This window comes from Tinamus guttatus, unplaced genomic scaffold, assembly GCF_059628265.1.
Source record: "Tinamus guttatus ecotype Peru unplaced genomic scaffold, ASM5962826v1 Tinamus_guttatus_pri_ptg001469l, whole genome shotgun sequence".
NCBI lineage: Eukaryota > Metazoa > Chordata > Aves > Tinamiformes > Tinamidae > Tinamus > Tinamus guttatus.
In genome coordinates, this window is record NW_028290003.1 from 17,567 (window position 1) to 40,206 (window position 22,640).

The 22,640-nt window shown below is 70.8% G+C and overlaps 1 protein-coding gene across 1 annotated transcript in view; it reads left to right on the plus strand.

Moving 5' to 3' along the window:
• Nucleotides 1-21,356, plus strand: part of LOC104566341 (lysine-specific demethylase 5C-like) — a 35,439-nt gene extending 14,083 nt beyond the window's left edge. Inside the window, 23 exon segments of the mRNA XM_088539187.1 lie at nucleotides 822-945; nucleotides 1,017-1,168; nucleotides 2,128-2,286; nucleotides 3,343-3,462; nucleotides 3,558-3,716; nucleotides 3,847-4,028; nucleotides 4,433-4,595; nucleotides 5,022-5,141; nucleotides 7,228-7,422; nucleotides 8,955-9,136; nucleotides 10,628-10,752; nucleotides 12,396-12,543; nucleotides 12,667-12,766; nucleotides 14,017-14,363; nucleotides 15,893-16,031; nucleotides 16,108-16,224; nucleotides 16,226-16,288; nucleotides 16,360-16,500; nucleotides 16,580-17,148; nucleotides 17,150-17,211; nucleotides 19,380-19,579; nucleotides 21,090-21,293; nucleotides 21,348-21,356. Coding sequence (XP_088395313.1) covers nucleotides 822-945; nucleotides 1,017-1,168; nucleotides 2,128-2,286; nucleotides 3,343-3,462; nucleotides 3,558-3,716; nucleotides 3,847-4,028; nucleotides 4,433-4,595; nucleotides 5,022-5,141; nucleotides 7,228-7,422; nucleotides 8,955-9,136; nucleotides 10,628-10,752; nucleotides 12,396-12,543; nucleotides 12,667-12,766; nucleotides 14,017-14,363; nucleotides 15,893-16,031; nucleotides 16,108-16,224; nucleotides 16,226-16,288; nucleotides 16,360-16,500; nucleotides 16,580-17,148; nucleotides 17,150-17,211; nucleotides 19,380-19,579; nucleotides 21,090-21,293; nucleotides 21,348-21,356 — 3,780 coding nt within the window.
• The last annotated feature ends 1,284 nt before the right edge of the window (nucleotides 21,357-22,640 follow it).

Here is a 22,640-nt window from a genome sequence, read left to right on the forward strand (position 1 = left end):
AGCCCCTTGGGACACCCCCCAGACCAGGACAGACCCCCGGGACACCCCTGAACCGGGACAGCCCCCTGGGACACCCCCAAACCCGGGCTAGCCCCCAGGGAGCCCCCAAACCCAGGATAGCCCCCCTGGAACACCCTGGGACACCCCAAACCTGGGATAGCCTCCCTGGGAGCCCCCAAACCTGGGACAGAGCCCTGGGAGCCCCTGACCTGGGACAGCCCCCCCACAAGATCCCCTGACCCAGGACCCCCTGACCCGGGACAGCCCCCCTGGGACCCTGACCTGGGACAGCCCCCCTGGGACCCTGACCTGGGACCTACTGACTTGGGACAGATCCCCAGAACACCCTGACCCGGGACAGCCCCCCTGGGACCCCCTGACCCAGGACATCCCCCTGGGACCCCCTGACCCGGGACAGCCCCCCCCAGGACCCCCTGACCCGGGACATCCCTCTGGGACCCCCTGACCCAGGACCCCCTGACCCAGGACATCCCCCTGGGACCCCCCGACCCGGGACAGCCCCCCAGGACCCCCTGACCCGGGACCCCCTGACCCAGGACAGCCCCCCCCAGGACCCCCTGACCCGGGACAGCCCCCATGGGACCCCGTGACCCGGGACCCCCTGACCCGGGACATCCCCCTGGGACCCCCTGACCTGGGACATCCCTCTGGGACCCCCTGACCCAGGACCCCCTGACCCGGGACAGCCCCTTTGGGACCCTGACCTGGGACCCCCAACCCAGGACAGCCCCCCCAGGACCCCCTGACCCGGGACAGCCCCCCAGGCTGGGCCGCCCCCCAACCCCGCGCCGTCCCCGCAGCCCGAGCCCACCGAGGAGGACATCGAGAAGAACCCGGAGCTGAAGAAGCTGCAGATCTACGGGGCCGGCCCCAAGATGCTGGGGCTGGGGCTGGTGGCCAAGGACAAGACCCTGCGCAAGAAGGGTGAGCGGGGGCGCCCGGTGACACCCCCGCGGTGCCGGGGCGCCCGGTGACACCCCCTGTCCCCCCCCCAGACAAGGAGGGCCCCGAGTGTCCCCCCACGGTGGTGGTGAAGGAGGAGGCGGCGGCGGAGCCGGGCGAGCCCAAGGAGGAGCTGCGGCACAGCCCGGAGCCCTGCACCAAGATGAGCATGCGGCTGCGGCGCAGCCACAGCAACAGCCAGTTCGTGAGTGACGGGGCGCGGGGGACACCCGGGGACACCTGGGGACACCTGGGGGCGCTGTGGACATCTGGGGACACCCAGGGACGCCTGGGGACACGTGGGGACACCCGGGGACACCTGGGGACACCCGAGGGCGCTGGGGACATCTGGGGACACCTGGGGGCGTGGGGGACACCCGGGGACACCTGGGGACACGTGGGGACACGTGGGGACACCCGGGGACACATGGGGACACCTGGGGGTGCTGGGGACACCTGGGGACACCCAGGGACACATGGGGACACCCGGGGACACCTGGGGACACCTGGGGGCGCGGGGGACACCCAGGGACACCTAGGGACACGTGGGGACACCCGGGGACACATGGGGACACCTGGAGGCGCTGGGGACACCTGGGGACACCCAGGGACACATGGGGACACGTGGGGACACCTGGGGACACCTGGGGACACCCGAGGGCGCTGGGGACACCCGGGGACACCTGGGAACATCTGGGGATACCCAGGGGCACTGGGGACACCTGAGGGCATAGGGGACACCCGGGGACACCCGGGGGCGTGGGGGACACCCACGGGTGCTGGGGACACCTGGGGACACCTAGGGGCGCTGGGGACACCTGGGGACACCCGGGGGCACTGGGAACACCCAGGGACACCTGGGGGTGCTGGGGACACGCAGGGGCACTGGGGACACCCGGGGGTGCTGGGGACCCCTGGGGACACCTGGGAACACCTGGGGGCGCCGGGGGACACCCGGGGGCTCTGGGGACACCCGGGGGCGCTGGGGACACCCGGGGACACCTGGGGACACCCAGGGGCGCTGGGGACACCTGGGGCGCTGGGGACACCTGGGGCTGCTCAGGGACACTTGGGGACACCCGGGGACACCCAGGGGTGCTGGGGACACTTGGGGACACCCAGAGGCGCTGGGGACACCCCGGGACACCCCCCGGCCTGGCGCAGGTGGAGTCCTACGTGTGCCGCATGTGCTCGCGGGGTGACGAGGACGACAAGCTGCTGCTGTGCGACGGCTGTGACGACAACTACCACATCTTCTGCCTGTTGCCGCCGCTGCCCGAGATCCCCAAGGGCGTGTGGCGCTGCCCCAAATGCGTCATGGCGGTGGGTGGCACCGGGGGGTCACGCGTTGTCACCGGGGTGCCCTGTGTGCCGGGGGGGGTGTCACACACATGGTGGGGGGTCACACATTGTCACCGGGGTGCCCTGTGCACCCAGAGGGTGTCACACACATGGTGGGAGGTCACATGTTGTCACCAGGGTGCCCTGCATACCAGCGGGGGGGTCACACGTGTGTCACCGGGGTGCCCTGTGCACCCAGAGGGTGTCACATACCTGGTAGGGGGTCACCCATTGTCACCGGGGTACCCTGTGCACCCAGAGGGTGTCACACACATGGTGGGGGGTCACACGTTGTCACCAGGGTGCCCTGAGTGCCGGGGGGTGTCACACGTGTCACTGGGGTGCCCTGTGTGCCGAGGGGAGTCACACATATGGTGGGGGGGTCACACGTCGCCAGGGTGCCCTGCGCACCCAGAGGGTGTCACACACGTAGTGGGGGATCACACGTTGTCACCAGGGTGCCCTGTGGGCCTTGGGGGGGTGTCACATGCTCCATGGGGGTGTCACGGGTGCTGTGGGGTGGGTGCCACGCACGCTGCGGCGGTGTCCCCTGTGATGTGGGGTGCCCCCCATGCCATGGGGCAGCCCCCAGCACAGTATAGGGGTGTCCCCCACCCCATGGGGCAGCCTCCCACAACCTATAGGGTTGCCCCTCGTGCCATGGGGAGGCCCCCCACACACTATAGGGGTGCTCCCTGTGCCATGGGGCAGCCCCCCACGCTATGGGGCAGCCCCCAGGGCACTATAGGGGTGTCCCCCACCCCATGGGGCAGCCCCCCATACCATGGGGCAGCCTCCCATGACCTATAGGGTTGCCCCTCGTGCCATGGGGCAGCCCCCCGCACACTACAGCGGTGCCCCTTGTGCCGTGGGGCAGCCCCCCTCGCTATGGGGCAGCCCCCCACACACTACAGGGGAGCTCCCTGCACCATGGGGCAGCCCCCCACGCTATGGGGCAGCCCCCAGGGCACTATAGGGGTGTCCCCCGCGCTATGGGGCAGCCCCCCGGCGCCGTGGGGCTGACGCGCCGCCCCCCAGGAGTGCAAGCGGCCGCCGGAGGCGTTCGGCTTCGAGCAGGCGACGCGCGAGTACTCGCTGCAGAGCTTCGGCGAGATGGCCGACTCCTTCAAGGCCGACTACTTCAACATGCCCGTGCACGTGAGTGGCGCCCGCCGCGGCGTCCCCGGTGTCCCCGCGGGGTCCCTGCGTCACCGCGTGTCCCCCTGCGTCACCGCGTGTCCCCCTGTGCGCAGATGGTGCCCACGGAGCTGGTGGAGAAGGAGTTCTGGCGCCTGGTGAACAGCATCGAGGAGGACGTCACGGTGGAGTACGGCGCCGACATCCACTCCAAGGAGTTCGGCAGCGGCTTCCCCATCAGCGACGGCAAGCGGGTGTTGTCGCCCGAGGAGGAGGTGAGCGCGTCCCCGCGTCACCCGCGTCACCCGCCGTGTCCCCGTGTCACCCACCACGTCCGTGTCCCCATGTCACCCGTGTCACCCGCCGTGTCCCCGTGTCACCCACCGTCCCCGTGTCCCCGTGCAGGAGTACGCGCGCAGCGGCTGGAACCTCAACGTGATGCCCGTGCTGAAGCAGTCGGTGCTCTGCCACATCAACGCCGACATCTCGGGCATGAAGGTGCCCTGGCTCTACGTGGGCATGGTCTTCTCGGCCTTCTGCTGGCACATCGAGGACCACTGGAGCTACTCCATCAACTACCTCCACTGGTGGGGACGGGACAGCGCCGGAACCCTCCCGAGCCCTGGGGGTGACGCCGGGGCGTGGGGCACCCCCCAAACACCAGGGGTGACACCAGGGTGTGGGGCACCCCCCAAACCCTGTCACACACCCAGGGGTGACGCCAGGGTGTGGGGCACCCCCCCAAACACCAGGGGTGACACCAGGATGTGGGGTAGGGGCTCTTGACACCCTCCAAACCCTGTCACACACCCAGGGGTGACACCAGGATGTGGGATGGGGTTGGGGTTGGAGCTCTTGACACCCTCCAAACCCTGTCACCTGCTCAGGGGTGACAGGGTACGGGGTACCTGTACGGTACGGGGGGGTTAAGCCGTGTCCCCCCTCCAAGACGTGGTACGGGGGGTTGACCCGTGTCCCCGTGTCCCCGCAGGGGCGAGCCCAAGACGTGGTACGGGGTGCCCTCCTTCGCGGCCGAGCACCTGGAGGAGGTGATGAAGAAGCTGACGCCGGAGCTGTTCGAGAGCCAGCCCGACCTGCTGCACCAGCTCGTCACCCTCATGAACCCCAACACCCTCATGGCGCACGGCGTCCCCGTGAGCACCCCCTCGCGGTGTTGTCACCCCTTCTCACGGTGTTATCCCCCTCCTTGTGGGGTTGTCCCCCCTCCTTGCAGTGTCGTTACCCCCTTCTTCGTGGTGTCTTCCCCCCTCCTCGCGGTGTTGTCCCCCCGCTCCTCACGGTGTTGTCACCCCTCCTCATGGTGTTGTGTCCCCCCTCCTCGCGGTGTTGTCACCCCTCCTCGCGGTGTTGTCTCCCCTCCTCGCGGTGTTGTCTCCCCCCTCCTCGCGGTGTTGTCCCCCCCGTCCTCGCGGTGTTGTCACCCCTCCTCGCGGTGTTGTCACCCCTCCTTGCAGTGTTGTCTCCCCCCTCCTCGCGGTGTTACCACCCCTCCTCGCGGTGTTGTCTCCCCCCTCCTCGCGGTGTTGTCACCCCTCCTCGCGGTGTTGCCCCCCTCGCAGGTGGTGCGGACCAACCAGTGCGCCGGCGAGTTCGTCATCACCTTCCCCCGCGCCTACCACAGCGGCTTCAACCAGGGCTACAACTTCGCCGAGGCCGTCAACTTCTGCACCGCCGACTGGGTGAGCCGGGGGACGGCGCGGAGACGGGGGGTCTGTCGCGGTGACGGGGGGTCTGTCATGGTGACGGGGGGTCTGTCGCGGTGACGGGGGACGGCGCGGTGACAGGGGGTCTGTCACGGTGACAGGGGGTCTTGTCAAGGTGACAGGGGGTCTGTCATGGTGACGGGGGGTCTGTCGTGGTGACGGGGGGGGTCTGTCACGGTGACGAGGGCTCCGCGGCGCCTGTTGCTCCGTGGTGGCACCGGGGTCTCTGCGGCAGCACCAGGGTCTCCGCGGTGACGCCTGTTGCTCTGCGGCGGTGCTGGGGTCTCCGTGACGGCGCCTGTTGCTCCGCGTTGGCTCTGGGGGCTCAGGGCAGCTCCGGGGTTTCCGTGTCCGCTCCGGGTCTCCGTGGTGGCTCCGGGGTCTCCGTGGTGGCTCCGGGTCTCCATGGCAGTTGTGGGGTCTCCGGGTGGTTCCGAGTCTCCACGTTGGCTCTGGGGTCTCCGGATGGCTCCGGGGTTTCCGTGTCCGCTCCGGGTCTCCGTGGGGCTCTGGGGTTTCTTTCGGGTCCGAGTCTCCGTGCGGCTCTGGGTCTCTGTGTTGGCTCCGGGGTCTCTGGGTGGCTCCGGGTCGGCTCCATGGCGGCTCCGGGTCTCTGCGCGCTCCATGGCGGCTCCGGGCTCCTTGGCGGCTCCGGTGGCCATGCCGCGCCGCTCATGGCCCGTGCGGCTCCGGGTCTTGGGGTGTCTCTGGGTCTTGGGGTGGCTCCGGGTCACGGGGTGGCTCCGGGTCTCCACGTGCTCCGTGGTGGCTCCATGGCAGCTCCGGGTGTCTCTGCCGTGCCGCTCACGGCCCGCACAGCTCCAGGTCTCGGGGTGGCTCCAGGTCTCTGCGCGGCTCCGGGGTGTCTCCGGGTCTCGGGGTGTCTCCGGGTCTCGGGGTGTCTCCGGGTCTCCGTGCGCTCCGGGTCTCTGCGCGCTCCGTGGCGGCTCCGGGCTCCGTGGCAGCTCCGGGTGTCCGTGTGGCTCCGGGTCTCAGGGTGGCTCTGGGTCTCGGGGTGGCTCCATGCAGCTCCGGGTCTCCGTGCGCTCCGTGGCAGCTCCGGGCCGTCTCCATGCCCCCCGCTCATGGCCCGCGCAGCTCCGGGTCTCTGGGGTCTCTGTGCGCTCCGGGTGTCCGGGGTGGCTCCGTGCGGCTCCGGGTTGGCTCTGTGGCGGCTCCGGGGTGGCTCCGCGTGCTCCGAGTCTCGGGGTGGCTCCAGGTCACAGGGTGGCTCCGCGCGCTCCGTGGCGGCTCTGGGTCTCTGCGCGCTCCGTGGCGGCTCCGGTGTCCGTGCCCCCTGCTCACGGCCCGCGCAGCTCTGGGTCTCGGGGTGTCTCTGGGTCTCGGGGTGGCTCCGCGTGCTCCGTGGCGGCTCCGGGTCTTGGGGTGTCTCTGGTCTCGGGGTGTCTCTGGGTCACGGGGTGGCTCCAGATCTCGGGGTGTCTCTGGGTCTCAGGGTGTCTCTGGGTCTCGGGGTGGCTCCGCGCGCTCCGTGGCGGCTCCGGGTCTCGGGGTGTCTCTGGGTCTCGGGGTGTCTCTGGTCTCGGAGTGTCTCTGGGTCTCGGGGTGGCTCCGCGCGCTCCATGGCGGCCCCGGGCTGTCTCCACGCCCTGCGCTCCCCGCAGCTCCGGGTCTCAGGGTGTCTCCGGGTCTCGGGGTGGCTCCGGGTCTCGGGGTGTCTCTGGGTCTCGGGGTGTCTCTGGTCTCGGGGTGGCCCCCGGGTCTCGGGGTGTCTCCGGGTCTCGGGGTGGCTCCGGGTCTCGGGGTCTCTCTGGGTCTCGGGGTGTCTCTGGTCTCGGGGTGTCTCCGGGTCTCGGGGTGTCTCTGGGTCACGGGGTGGCTCCGTGGCGGCTCCGTGGCGGCTCCGTGGCGGCCCCAGGCCGTCTCCATGCCCCATGCTCCCCGCAGCTCCGGGTCTTGGGGTGTCTCTGGTCTCGGGGTGTCTCTGGGTCTCGGGGTGTCTCCAGGTCTCGGGGTGGCTCCGCGCGCTCCGTGGCGGCTCCGTGGCGGCTCCGTGGCGGCCCCGGGCCGTCTCCATGCCCCGTTCCCACGTCCCGCGCAGCTCCCCGCCGGGCGGCAGTGCATCGAGCACTACCGGCGCCTGCGGCGCTACTGCGTGTTCTCGCACGAGGAGCTCATCTGCAAGATGGCCGCGTGCCCCGAGAAGCTGGACCTCAACCTGGCGGCCGCCGTGCACAAGGAGATGTTCGTGCTGGTGCAGGAGGAGCGCAAGCTGCGCAAGGCCCTGCTCGACAAGGTGCCGCGGGGACGCGGGGGCGCGGGGACACGGGGACGTGGGGACACGGGGACGTGGGGACAGCCAGCAGGGACACAGAGAGAGCTCAAGGGGGACATGGGGACGGCCGGCGGGGACACAGAGCTCGAGGGGGACACGGGGACGCGGGGACATGGGGACACGGGGACGTGGGGACAGCTGGCGGGGACACAGAGCTCGAGGGGGACACGGGGACGCAGGGACACGGGGACATGGGGACACAGCATGGGGATGTGGGGACACAGCACGGGGACATGGGGACGGCCGGTGGGGACACAGAGCTCGAGGGGGACACGGGGACGTGGGGACATGGGGACGTGGGGACGGCCGGCGGGGACACAGAGCTCGAGGGGGACACGGGGACATGGGGACACGGCATGGGGATGTGGGGACACAGCACGGGAACATGGGGACGGCCAGTGGGGACACAGAGCTCGAGGGGGACACGGGGACATGGGGACAGCCAGCGGGGACACAGAGAGAGCTCGAGGGGGACACGGGGACGGCCAGTGGGGACACGGGGACACAGCGCAGGGACGGCCAGGGCAGACATAGAGCTCAAGGGGGACATGGGGATGGCCCGGTGGGGACATGGGGACAGCCAGCGGGGACACAGAGCTCAAGGGGGACACGGGGACGGCTGGCGGGGATTTGGGGACAGGGGGACGGCCGGCGGGGACACAGAGCTTGAGGGGGACACGGGGATGGCCGGTGGGGACACGGGGACACAGCGCAGGGACGGCCGGCGCGGACACAGAGCTCGAGGGGGACACAGGGACGGCCGGTGGGGACACAGAGAGAGCTCAAGGGGGACACGGGGACAGCCGGTGGGGACATGGGGACAGGGGGACAGCCAGCGGGGACACAGAGCTCAAGGGGGACATGGGAACGGCTGGTGGGGGCACGGGGACGGCTGGCGGGGATTTGGGGACAGGGGGACAGCTGGCAGGGACACAGAGCTCGAGGGGGACACGGGGATGGCTGGTGGGGACGTGGGGACATGGGGACAGCCAGTGGGGACACAGAGCTCAAGGGGGACACGGGAACGGCCGGTGGGGGCACGGGGACACGGGGAGGGCTCGGGGGGGACACAGGGACGGCTTGGGGGGCCCCTCTGCTGAGATGGCACCAGGGGACGGGAGCAGGTGGCATCTACAGCCATGTGCCCTGGGTGTCACCGTGTGCCATGTGCTGTGGGTGTCACCCTGTGTCACCTGGTCTGGGCGTCACCCTGTGCCATGTGCTGTGGCTGTTACCCTGTGTCACCCGGTGTGGGTGTCACCGTGTGCCATGTGCTGTGGGTGTCACCCTGTGCCATGTGGTCTGGGTGTCACCCTGTGTCACCTGGTCTGGGTGTCACCCTGTGCCGCCTGTCCTGGGTGTCCCTCACAAGCAGGGCCTTGCCCTCCACAGCCCATAGGGCTCCCCGCCACCCCGTGCCACCCGCTCCGGGTGTCCCCTCCGCCACGTCCCCGTGAGCGGGGACCCCGGCGGTGCCACCGTGTCCCCCGCAGGGCATCACGGAGGCCGAGCGCGAGGCCTTCGAGCTGCTCCCCGACGACGAGCGCCAGTGCGACAAGTGCAAGACGACCTGTTTCCTGTCCGCGCTGGCCTGCTACGAGTGTCCCCAGCGCCTCGTCTGCCTGTACCACATGGACGACCTGTGCAAGTGCCCCCGCAGCAAGCAGTACCTCAGGTACCGCGGGAGCGGGACCGGAACGGGGACGGGGACAGCGCCCGGGGGTGCCGGTGTCACCCCTGGGACCGGAACGGGGATGGGGACAGTGCCCGGGGGTGCGGGTGTCACCCCTGGGACTGGAATGGGACCGGGACAGCACCTGGAGGGGTCCCATGTCCCCCCTGGGGCTGGAATGGGGACGGGGACAGCGCCCGGGGGTGCGGGTGTCACCCCTGGGACCGGAACGGGGACGGGGACAGCACCTGGAGGGGTCCTGGTGTCATCCCCGGGACCGGAATGGGGACGGGGACAGTGCCCCGGGGTGGGGGTGTCACCCCTGGGACCGGAACGGGGACGGGGACAGCGCACCAGGGGTGCCAGTGTCACCCCTGGGACCAAAATGGGGACGGGGACAGCGCCCGGGGGTGCCGGTGTCACCCCTGGGACTGGAATGGGGACCGGGACAGCACCCAGAGGGGTCCCATGTCCCCCCTGGGACTGGAAGGGGGACGGGGACAGCGCCCGGGGGTGCCGGTGTCACCTGCTGCCCATAATGGGGCTCCTGGTAGCGCTTTGGGGGTCCCTGTGTCCCCCCCAGGACCGGAATGGGGACCAGGGCAGAGCCTGGGGGGTCCTGGTGTCACCCACTGCCCAGAACGGGGCTTGTGGCAGCACCTGAGGGGGTCCTGGTGTCACCCAGTCCCTTTGGGGGGCTCCTGGTAACCCCGGGGGTGTCCCAGTGTCCCCCCCGTGACCATAATGGGGCTTGTGGCAGCACCTGGACTGTCCTGGTGTCACCCAGTCCCTTTGGGAGGGCTCCTGGTGGCCCCGGGGGGTCCCGGTATCACCCAGTCCCTTTGGGGGCTCCTAGTAACCCCCAGGGGGGTCCCGGTGTCACCCAGTCCCTTTGGGGGCTCCCGGTAGCCCTGAGGGGTCCTGGTGTCACCCAGTCCCTTTGAGGGGGCTCCTGGTGGCCCTGAGGGGTCCCGGTGTCACCCAGTCCCTTTGGGGGGCTCCTGGTACCCCGGGGGGTCCCGGTATCACCCAGTCCCTTTGGGGGGCTCCTGGTGGCACCTGGGGTGTCCCAGTGTCACCCAGTCCCTTTGGGGGCTCCCGGTAGCCCTGTGGGGTCCTGGTGTCACCCAGTCCCTTTGAGGGGGCTCCTGGTGGCCCTGAGGGGTCCCGGTGTCACCCAGTCCCTTTGGGGGGCTCCTGGTACCCCGGGGGGTCCCGGTATCACCCAGTCCCTTTGGGAGGGCTCCTGGTGGCCCCAGGGGTGTCCTAGTGTCACCCAGTCCCTTTGGGGGGCTCGTGGTAGCCCCAGGGGGGTCCCTGCTGCTCCGTGTCCCCGTGGGCACCCCGTGTGGCGACGGCTGCAGTGTCACCGTCACTGCGGTGTCACCGTGGCCGCGGTGTCACCGTCACCGTGGTGTCACCGTCGCCGCGGTGTCACCGTCACCGTCGCCGTGGTGTCACCGTGGCCGCGCTGTCACCGTCACCGTCGCGCAGGTACCGCTACACGCTGGACGAGCTGCCGGCCATGCTGCACAAGCTCAAGGTGCGCGCCGAGTCCTTCGACACGTGGGCCAACAAGGTGCGCGTGGCGCTGGAGCTGGAGGACGGCCGCAAGCGCAGTGAGTGCGGGCGACGCCGCTATCCGCCCCCCGGGGCAGTTATCCACCCCCCTGGGGCCGCTATCCACCCCCTGGGGCTGTTATCCACCCTAGGGCTGCTATCCACCCCCCGGGGCAGTTATCCACCCCCCTGGGGCCGCTATCCATCCCCTGGGGCCGCTATCCACCTCCCCCGGTGCCGTTATCCACCCCCGGGGCTGTTATCCACCCCCTGGGGCTGTTATCCACCCTAGGGCTGCTATCCACCCCCCGGGGTCCCTATCCACCCCCCCGGTGCCGTTATCCACCCCCCGGGGCAGTTATCCACCCCCCTGGGGCCGCTATCCACCCCCCCGGGGCAGTTATCCACCCCCCGGGGCAGTTATCCACCCCCCTGGGGCTGTTATCCACCCTAGGGCTGCTATCCACCCCCCGGGGCAGTTATCCACCCCCCTGGGGCTGTTATCCACCCGCTGGGGCCGCTATCCACCCCCCTGGTGCCGTTATCCACCCCCCGGGGCTGTTATCCACCCCCTGGGGCTGTTATCCACCCTGGGGCCGCTATCCACCCCCCGGGGCCGCTATCCACCCCCTGGGGCTGTTATCCACCCTGGGGCCGCTATCCACCCCCTGGTGCCGTTATCCACCCCCTGGTGCCGTTATCCACCCCCTGGGGCTGTTATCCACCCTGGGGCCGCTATCCACCCCCCGGGGCCGCTATCCACCCCCTGGGGCTGTTATCCACCCCCCCGGGGCCACTATCCACCCCCCCCAGGGCCGTTAACCACCCACCGGGGCCATTATCCACCCCCCCTGGTGCTGTTAACCCCCCCGGGGCCGCTATCCGCCCCCCTAGGGCCGTTATCCACCCCCCTGGTGCCACTATCCACCCCCCCTGGTGCCACTATCCACCCCCCCCGGGGCCGCTATCCCCCCCCGGTGCTGTTATCCACCCCCCCGGAGCTGCTAACCCTGCTGGGGCCGCTATCCACCCCCCCGGGGCCATTATCCACCCCGGAGCCACTAACCCCCCCCGGGGCCGTTATCCCCGCCCTGGCGCCACTGTCCCCACCTTGGTGTCATTATCGTCCCCGCCCCGGTCCCGTTACACCCCCCCAACACCGTATTTCCCCCCCCACGGCATTTACCCCCCGACGCCATGTTCCCCCCAATGCCGTTTCCCCCGATGCCATTTCCCCCCAACACTGTTTGCCCCCTCAATGCCATACTTCCCCCCCCCCCACTGCTATATTTCCCCCCCAACGCTGTATTCCTCCCCCCACTGCCGTATTTTGCCCCCAACGCCATATTTTCCCCCCCCGATGCCATATTTCCCCCCTGCTGCCCGATTTCCCCCCCCGATGCTGTATTTCCCCCCCAACACCGTATTCCCCCCCCAATGCCCTATTTCCCCCCCCGCTGCCATATTCCCCCCCTGACCCCGTATCCCCCCTGACCCCATATCCCCCCTGACCCCGTATTTCCCCCCCAACGCCCTATTTCCCCCCCAATGCCCTATTCCCCCCTGACCCCGTATTCCCCCCCGACCCCGTATTCCCCCCCGACCCCGTATCCCCCCTGACCCCGTATTTCCCCCCCAATGCCCTGTTCCCCCCCCGGTTCCGTATCCCCCCCTGACCCCGTATTCCCCCCTGTCCCCCCAGCGCTGGAGGAGCTCCGCGCGCTCGAGTCGGAGGCGCGCGAGCGCAAGTTCCCCGAGAACGAGCTCCTGCACCGGCTCAAGGGCTGCCTGGGCCAGGCCGAGCGCTGCGTGTCGGAGGCGCTGGGGCTCATCAGCTCGCAGGAGACGGGGTGAGCGCCACCGCGGGACCCCCCGCGTCACCGTGTCCCCCCCGGCGTCACCGTGTCCCCCCCGGCATCGCCGCGTCCCCCCCGGCGCCGCCACGGCCGCGGTGACGCCCGCGCCGTCCCCAGGGTGCCGGCGGCCGCGGCGCTCACCGTGGACGAGCTGCGCGCCTTCCTGGAGCAGATGAACCAGCTGCCCTGCGTCATGCACCAGATCGGGGACGTGCAGGTGGGCGCCGCCGCGGGGACCCGGGGCACGGTGACACCCGGGGACACGGTGACACCCCCGGGACACCCTGACCCCTCCCGGGACACCCTGACCGCCCCCCAGGGCCACAGTGAGCCCCAAGGGACACCCTGACCCCCCGGGACACAATGACCCCCCCCGGGACACCCTGAACCCCACCCCCAGGGCCACAGTGAGCCCCAAGGGACACCCTGACCCCTGCCTGGGCCACACTGACCCGCCAGGCCATGACCCCCCAGGGCCACATTGACCCCCAGGGACACCCTGACCCGCCCCTCCCCGGGACACGATGACCCCCAGGGACACAGTGACCCCCCCTGGGACACCCTGACCCCTCCCAGGACACGATGACCCCCCCCAGGGCCACAGTGACCCCCCCAGGCCAGGCCATGACCCCCCAGGGCCACACTGACCCCCAGGGCCACCCTGACCCCCTCCAGGGCCACGCTGCCCCCCTTGATCCCCACATCGCCCCCCCCGCCGCGCTGACCCCCCCCAGCCCCACGTCGCCCCCCTCGCTCCCCTGCCCCCACCACGTCACCCCCCCAGCCCCACGTTGCCCCACATTGCCCCCCTCGCTCCCCCCCCACGCTGACCCCCCCCAGCCCCACGTCGCCCCCCTCGCTCCCCCTGCCCTCCCCCATGTTGCTCCCCCCGCCTCCCCCCACGTTGCCCCCCTCGCCCCCCCACCCCCCCCACGCTGACCCCCCCCAGCCCCATGTCGCCCCCCCCACGCTGAACCCCCAGCCCCACGTCGCCCCACATTGCCCCCCTCGCTCCCCCCCCCACGCTGACCCCCCCAGCCCCACGTCGCCCCCCCCACGCTGACCCCCCCAGCCCCACGTTGCCCCCCTCGCTCCCCCCGCCCTCCCCCACGTTGCCCCCCTCGCCCCCCCACCCCCCCCCACGCTGACCCCCCCAGCCCCCCCCGCCCCCCCCCACGCTGACCCCCCCCAGCCCCACGTTGCCCCCCTTGATCCCCACGCTGCCCTCCTCGATCCCCATGGTGTCCCTCCCAGCCCCACGCTGACCCCCCCCAGCCCCACGTTGCCCCCTCGATCCCCACGCTGACCCCCCCCAGCCCCACGTCGCCCCCCCACGCTGACCCCCCCCAGCCCCACATTGCCCCCCCCACGCTGACCCCCCCCCAGCCCCACGTTGCCCCCTCGATCCCCACGCTGACCCCCCCCCCCAGCCCCCCCCGCCCCCCCCACACTGACCCCCCCCCGCAGGCGCTGCTGCAGCGCGTGGAGCAGTTCCAGGCGGAGGCCGGGGCGGCGCTGGCGGCCGGGGCCCCCCCCGCGGCGCTGCGGGCGCTGCTGGAGCGCGGGGGCCGCCTGGGCGTCGCGGCGCCCGAGGGCCGGCGCCTGGAGCGGCAGCTGGCGCAGGCCGCGTGGCTGGAGGAGGTGACGGCCGCGCTGCGCTCGCCCGCGCCGCTGCCCGCGCTGCGCGCGCTCATCCAGGCCGGCCGCAGCGTGGCGCCCGGCGCCGCCGTGCACGGGGCCATGGCCGAGCTGCAGGAGCTGCTGAGCATCGCGCAGCGCTGGGACGAGAAGGCGCACATGTGTCTGGAGGCGCGGTGAGCACGGGGACATGGGGACACGAGGACATGGGGACACAGGGACACGGGGACACAGGGACATGGGGACACGGGGACAGCCATGGCCGAGCTGCAGGAGCTGCTGAGCATCGCGCAGCGCTGGGACGAGAAGGCGCACATGTGTCTGGAGGCGCGGTGAGCACGGGGACATGGGGACACGAGGACATGGGGACACAGGGACACGGGGACACGGGAACACAGGGACACGGGGACATGGGGACACGGGGACATGGGGACATGGGGACATGGGGACACGGGGACACGGGGACACAGGGACAGCCATGGCCGAGCGGCAGGAGCTGCTCAGCATCGCGCAGCGCTGGGACGAGAAGGCGCACATGTGTCTGGAGGCGCGGTGAGCACGGGGACATGGGGACATGGGGACACGGGGACACGGGGACACGAGGACACGGGGACACGGGGACATGGGGACATGGGGACACGGGGACATGGGGACACGGGGACACAGGGACGGCCATGGCCGAGCGGCAGGAGCTGCTCAGCATCGCGCAGCGCTGGGACGAGAAGGCGCACATGTGTCTGGAGGCGCGGTGAGCACGGGGACGCGGGGACGCGGGGACACGGGGACACGGGGACACGAGGACATGGGGACACGGGGACACGGGGACATGGGGACACGGGGACAGCCATGGCCGAGCGGCAGGAGCTGCTGAGCATCGCGCAGCGCTGGGACGAGAAGGCGCACATGTGTCTGGAGGCGCGGTGAGCACGGGGACACGGGGACATGGGGACATGGGGACACGAGGACATGGGGACACGGGGACACGGGGACACAGGGACACGGGGACAGCCATGGCCGAGCGGCAGGAGCTGCTGAGCATCGCGCAGCGCTGGGACGAGAAGGCGCACATGTGTCTGGAGGCGCAGTGAGCACGGGGACGCGGGGACATGGGGACACGAGGACACAGGGACGCGGGGACACGAGGACACAGGGACGGCCACCACCACCGTCAGTGAGCGGGGACACGGGGATGCAGGGACACAGGGATGGCCGTTGACACCATCAGTGAGTAGGGACATGGGGATGCAGGGACACGGGGACATGGGGACGGCCACCACCACCATCCCGTGCTGCCCATGGGGGACACAGGGACGGCCACCCCCGTCCCATGCTGCCCATGGGGCCATGGTGACACGGGGACGGCCACGATCAGCGTCACTGAGCGGGGACATGGGGATGCAGGGACACAGGGACAGCCACCACTGTCAGTGAGTGGGCACACGGGGACACAGGGACATGAGGACGGCCACCACCACCACCCCGTGCTGCCCACGGGGGACACAGGGACACGGTGACGGCCGCCCCCGTCCCATGCTGCCCACGGGGCCGCGGTGACACCGGGACGGCCACCATCAGCGTCACTGAGCGGGCACATGGGGATGCAGGGACACGAGGACACAGGGACGGCCGTCCCCGTCCCATGCTGCCCATGGGGCCGCAGTGACACCGGGACGGCCGTCCCCGTGACCGTCCCCCCCGCGCGCAGGCAGAAGCACCCGCCGGCCACGCTGGCCGCCATCATCAAGGAGGCCGAGAACATCCCGGCGCTGCTGCCCAACATCCAGGCGCTGCGGGAGGCGCTGGCCAAGGCGCGCGCCTGGATCGCCGACGTCGAGGAGATCCAGGTGCCACCGCGGCGCGCGCCGGGGACGCGGGCGGCCCCGCGGGGACATTGACACCCCCCTCGGTGTCCCCGCGCAGAACGGCGACCACTACCCCTGCCTGGACGACCTGGAGGGGCTGGTGGCCGTGGGCCGGGACCTGCCGGTGCGGCTGGAGGAGCTGCGGCAGCTGGAGGTGCAGGTGGGCGCCGCGCACTTCGTGGCGCGACAAGGCCTCGCGCACCTTCCTCAAGAAGAACTCGTGCTACACCCTGCTGGAGGTGGGTGCCGCGGGCGCGGGGCGCGCGGGTGACACTGTTGGTGACACTGACACACGCGCTGTCCCCCATAGGTGCTGTGTCCCTGCGCCGACTCCGACAGCAGCAAGCGGCTCAAGTGGCGCCGCGAGCCCGAGCAGGAGCCGGGGCTCTACAAGCTGGACACCGAGAGCCTGGGGCTGTCGGCGCAGGACCTGCGCGACCCGGGCGCCGTGGTGAGCCGGGGCGCGCGCCGCGCGACGCCGCGCGGGTGACACCGGTGACACCGCGTGACGCCGCGCGCTGTCCCCGCAGATCGTGGCGTTCAAGGAGGGCGAGCAGAAGGAGAAGGAGGGCATGGCCCGGCTGCGGCGCGCCAACGCGCACAAAGCGGCGCCGCCGACGCCGGGCCCGGGGCCGCCGTCGTGCGTGTGCGGGCAGCCGCCGGGCGCGCGCATGCTGCAGTGCCAGCTGTGCCGCGACTGGTTCCACGGCGCCTGCGTGGCCTGGCCGCGGCTGGGCGCGCGCGCCGCGGCCGCCGCGGCCTGGTGGGAGTGGGACGCCAAGTTCCTGTGCCCGCTGTGCCAGCGCTCGCGCCGCCCGCGCCTCGAGACCATCCTGGCGCTGCTCGTGGCGCTGCAGAAGCTGCCGGTGCGGCTGCCCGAGGGCGAGGCGCTGCAGTGCCTCACCGAGCGCGCCATGACGTGGCAGGGCCGCGCGCGCCGCCTGCTCGCCGCCCCCGAGCTGGCCGCCCCGCTGCAGCGCCTGGCCGCGCTGCGCCACCGCCCGCACGGCGCCGCCAAGGTGGGTGACGGGGACGCGGCGCCGCGCGGGGCGTCTTCCTCTTCCTCCTCGTCCTCCTCCTCCTCCTCCTCGACGCTCCCCGCAGGCCGCCGCTGAGAACGGGGACGCCGGCAGCCCCGAGAGGAACGGGACGGCGCCCTCAGGTAGGGCCCCGCGCGCCGCCAGGGAGCCACGTGGGGCCTGTGGGGGCCCTATAGGACCCATATGAGCCCTGTGGGGGCCCTGTTGGACCGATAAGAGCCCTGTGGGACCCATATGAGCCCCGTGGGAGCCCTATAGGACCCATATGAGCCCTGTGGGGCCTGCAGGAGCCCTGGGGGACCCATATGAGCCCATGGGAGCCCTGTTGGACCGATACGAGCCCTGTGGGGCCCGTGGGAGCCATGTGGGGCCCATGGGAGCCCTGTAGGACCCATATGAGCCCTATGGGGCTCGTGGGAGCCCTGTTGGACCCACATGAGCCCCGTGGGAGCCCTATAGGACCCACGTGGGTCCATATGAGCCCTGTGGGGCCCATGGGAGCCATGTAGGACCCACGTGGGGCCCATGGGAGCCCTACAGGACCCACATGAGCCCTGTGGGGCCTGTGGGGGCCCTGTAGGACCCACATGAGCCCCAAGGGGCCCGTGGGAGCCCTGGGGGACCCACATGAGCACTGTGGGGCCCGTGGGAGCTGTGTTGGACCCATGTGGGGCCCGTGGGAGCCCTGGGGGACCCACATGAGCCCTGTGGGAGCCCTATAGGACCCATATGAGCCCTGTGGGGCCCATGGGAGCCCTGTGGGCCCCGTATGAGCCCATGGGAGCCCTGTTGGACCGATATGAGCCCTGTGGGGCCCATGGGAGCCCTACAGGACCCACATGAGCCCCAAGGGGCCCGTGGGAGCCCTGCAGGACCCACGTGGGGCCCATGGGAGCCCTATAGGACCCACATGAGCCCCAAGGGGCCCGTGGGAGCCCTGCAGGACCCACGTGGGGCCCATGGGAGCCCTATAGGACCCACATAAGCCCTGTGGGGCCTGTGGGAGCCCTGTTGGACCGATATGAGGCCTGTGGGGCCTGTGGGAGCCCTGGGGGACCCACATGAGCCCATGGGAGCCCTGTTGGACCGATGTGAGCCCTGTAGGACCCACGTGGGGCCTGTGGGAGCCCTGTTGGACCCACATGAGCCCCAAGGGGCCCATGGGAGCCCTATAGGACCCATGTGGGGCCCATGGGAGCCCTGTTGGACCCATATGAGCCCTGTGGGAGCCCTATAGGACCCACGTGGGGTCCGTGGGAGCTCTGGAGGACCCACATGAGCCCCAAGGGGCCCATGGGAGCCCTGCAGGACCCACGTGGCGCCCTTGGGAGCCCTGTAGGACCCACATGAGCCCTGTGGGGCCTGTGGGGGCCCTGTAGGACCCATATGAGCCCCAAGGGGCCCGTGAGAGCCCTGTAGGACCCACATGAGCCCTGTGGGGCCTGTGGGGGCCCTGTAGGACCCATATGAGCCCCAAGGGGCCCGTGAGAGCCCTGGGGGACCCACATGAGCACTGTGGGAGCCCTATAGGACCCATAGGAGCCCCAAGGGGCCCGTGGGAGCCCTGAGGGACCCACATGAGCACTGTGGGGCCCGTGGGAGCTGTGTTGGACCCATGTGGGGCCCGTGGGAGCCCTGGGGGACCCACATGAGCACTGTGGGAGCCCTATAGGACCCATATGAGCCCTGTGGGGCCTATGGGAGCCCTGTGGGCCCCGTATGAGCCCATGGGAGCCCTGTTGGAGCGATATGAGCCCTGTAGGACCCACGTGGGGCCTGTGGGAGCCCTATAGGACCCATGTGGGGCCCTTGGGAGCCCTATAGGACCCACATGGGGTCCGTGGGAGCCCTGTTGGACCCATATGAGCCCTGTGGGAGCCCTATAGGACCCACGTGGGGTCCGTGGGAGCTCTGGAGGACCCGTATGAGCCAGTGGGGCCAGTGGGAGCCCTGTTGGACCCACATGAGCCCCAAGGGGCCCATGGGAGCCCTGCAGGACCCACGTGGGGCCCTTGGGAGCCCTGTAGGACCCCCCTGAGGCCCCCCGGGGCCATAGAGGACCCTCCAATGCCGCCCCTAGGGGCCATAGTACCCTATGACCTCCCCCCTGGCCATATAGGACTCCTATGACCCACCCTGGGGCCATATGGGGCCACCTGACGCTGCCCTGGGGCCATATAAGACCCCTGAGGCCCCCCCGGGGCCATATAGTGCCCCCTTGACGTCCCCCTGGGGCCCTACGGGACCCCCGGGGCCATAGGGGCCCCCCTGACCCCCCGTCCCCCCGCAGAGCTGGAGGCGCTGAGCGCGGCGCTGCCGCGGCTGCAGGGGCCGGTGCTGGAGCTGCCCGAGGGCGCGCGGCGCCCGCTCGAGGAGCTCATGATGGAGGGGGACCTGCTGGAGGTGACGCTGGACGAGGCGCAGAGCATCTGGCAGCTGCTGCAGGCCGCGCGCCCGCCGCCCCTCGCGCTGTTCCGCCTCCTGCTCGAGGTGAGAGCGGAGCCGCCGCCGCGGCCCCGAAACCGCCGCGAAACCCCCCGGGCGCCCCGGGGACCCCCGCGTGGCCGCGGCGGCCCCTGAACCCTCCAAAGGGCCCCAAACCTCCCTCAAACAGCCCCAACCGGCCCCTGAACACTCCGAAAGGGGCCCAAAACAGCAGAACAGCCCTCAAACAACCCCAACCAGACCCTAAACAGTCCAGAAGGGCCCCGAAACACCAGAACATCCCTCAAACAGCCCCAACCAGACCCTAAACAGTCCAGAAGGGCCCCAAACACCAGAACATCCCTCAAACAGCCCCAACCAGACCCTAAACAGTCCAAAAGGGCCCTGAAACACCAGAACAGCCCTCAAACACCCCCAACCAGACCCTAAACAGTGCAAAAGGGCCCCAAAACACCAGAACATCCCCCAAACAACCCCAACCAGACCCTAAACAGTCCAAAAGGGCCCCAAACACCCCAGAACTTCCCTCAAACAGCCCCACCTGGCCCCTGAACACTCCGAAAGGGCCCCAAACACCAGAACATCCCTCAAACAGCCCCAACCAGCCATTAAAGACTCCAAAGGGCCCCGAAACACCAGAACAGCCCTCAAACAGCCCCAACTGGCCCCTAAACACCAGCACATCCCTCAAACATCCCCAGACTGCCCCAACATCCCCAAACTGCTCCTAACACCCTCAACCGGCCCCTGAACCCTCCAAAAGGGCCCCAAAACCCCAGAACTTCCCTCAAACCCCCCCAGACTGCCCCTAACACCCCCAAACGGCCCCTAAATCCCCCCAAACGGCCCCTGAACGCGCCAAAACGCCCCCTCGCGCTGTCCCCGCCCCCCGCCGTGTCCCCGCCCCCTGGCGCCTTCCCCCCCGTGTCCCCGCCCCCCCGGCCTTGTCCCCGCCCCCCCGGCCTTGTCCCCGCCGTGTCCCCGCCCTCCGCCATGTCCCCGCCCCCGCCGTGTCCCCACGTCCCCTGCCGTGGCCCCGCCCCGCGGCCGTGGCCGCGCCCCTCGCTATGTCCCCGCCCCTCGCCGGGTCCCCACCCCCCAGGCCGTGGCCCCGCCCCCTGCCTTGTCCCCGCCCCCGGCCGTGCCCCAGCCCCCCGGCCGTGGCCCCGCCCCCTGCCTTGTCCCCGCCCCCGACCGTGCCCCAGCCCCCCGGCCGTGGCCCCGCCCCCCGGCCGTGGCCCCGCCCCCTGCCTTGTCCCCGCCCCCGGCCGTGGCCCCACCCCTCGCCGTGGCCCCGCCCCCGGCCGTGTCCGCGCTCTCCGGCCGTGGCCCCGCCCCCTGCCTTGTCCCCGGCCGTGGCCCCACCCCTCGCCGTGGCCCCGCCCCCGGCCGTGTCCCCGCCCCCTGCCGTGGCCCCACCCCTCGCCGTGGCCCCGCCCCCGGCCGTGGCCCCGCCCCCCCGGCCGTGGCCCCGCCCCCTGCCCTGTCCCCGGCCGTGTCCCCCCCCCCCGCCGTGGCCCCGCCCCCTGACGCCCCGCCCCCTCTCCCCCCCCAGCTGGAGCAGGCGGAGCGCCGGGGCGCGCGGGGCCGGGGCCGGGAGCGCGAGCGGGACCCCGAGCGGCGCCGCAAGCGGCGGCCGGAGCGGGAGCCGGGCGGCGCCGCCCCCCCCGCGCCCCGGGAGCCGCTGGAGCCAAAGAGGAGCCGGGGCGACAGCCCCCCCCCGCCCGCCACCCCCCCCCGCCGCGCCCGGCGCCCACGGGTGACGGCGACAACGTGGGGGGGGGGGGGACGGCGACCCCCTTCCCCCCCCCAGGACTGGTGACGCGGAGCCGCCCGACGCCGCGGGGGGGAGGGGGGGGGAAGGGGGGGCAGCGGCGCCGCCCCCTCCCCCGGTGCCCCCCCCCTCCCCCGGCGATGTAATTAATTATTCGCGTTGGTTTCTTTTGTACCGGGGGGGGGGGGCCCGGGCGCGCCCCTCCTCCCCCCGCCCACGGGGTTTTTATAGGAAGGGGGGGGGAGGAGGGCGGGGGGGGGCGGAGCGGGGCCCCCCGCCCCCCCCCGCGCCGACACTAACTGTCTCGGGCTCTTTGTAGTGGGGCGGGGCCGGGGGGGCCGTTATTTTATTGTATTATGATTTTTTTTTATTATTATTAAACTTTGGAGGCTACGGGGTGGCCACGCGCTCCGCGCGGGTGGGGCGGCACGTGGGGACGGCCGCGCCGCGCATGCGCGGGGCCGCGCCGCCTCCCCATTGGCCGCCGCCTCCGCCAATGAGCGCGCGTCGCGTGCGGCGCCAGGTGGCGGCGGCCGTTAGTCCGCCATGAGGCGGCTGAGGGAGCGGGCGGGCGCGCGGCGGCCTCGGGGCCAAAAATGAGGGTTTTCTGCCCTCCGAGGGCTTCCTCTGCGGTCAGAGGGAGGTTTCTGCAACGCAGAGGCTTTTCTGGAGGTAAGTGAGGCTTTTTACCCGCTTTTGTCTCCTCCACGGAGACAAAAAGGTAGTGTTTCTCGCCCCTCCCCCACCCGCGGGGTTTCTGAGGTAAAAAAAGCGTTTTTTCCCAGCCAAGCGGCTTCCCTTGAGGTGAAGGGTGAGGTTTTCACCTCCCCTGAGGGAAAAGGAGAGGTTTCCTCCTCCCCGGCCGCTTTTATTGAGGTAAAAAGTGAGGTTTTCACCTCCCCTGAGGGAAAAGGAGAGGTTTCCCCCTCCCCGGCCGCTTTTATTGAGGTAAAAAGTGAGTTTTTCGCCTCCCCTGAGGGAAAAGGTGAGGTTTCCTCCTCCCCGGCCGGTTTTATTGAGGTAAAAAGTGAGGTTTTCACCTCCCCTGAGGGAAAAGGTGAGGTTTTCTCCTCCCCGGCCTCTTTTATTGAGGTAAAAAGTGAGGTTTTCACCTCCCCTGAGGGAAAAGGTGAGGTTTCCTCCTCCCCGGCCTCTTTTATTGAGCTAAAAGCTGAGGTTTTCCACCTCCTCTGAGGTAAAAGGTGAGGTTTCCTCCTCCCCACCGTTTTTATTGAGCTAAAAGCTGAGGTTTTCCACCTCCCTTACGAGCTTCCCTGAGGCACAAGGTGAGATTCCCCCCACCCCAGCGGGCTGCCGTGAGGTCAAACCCGG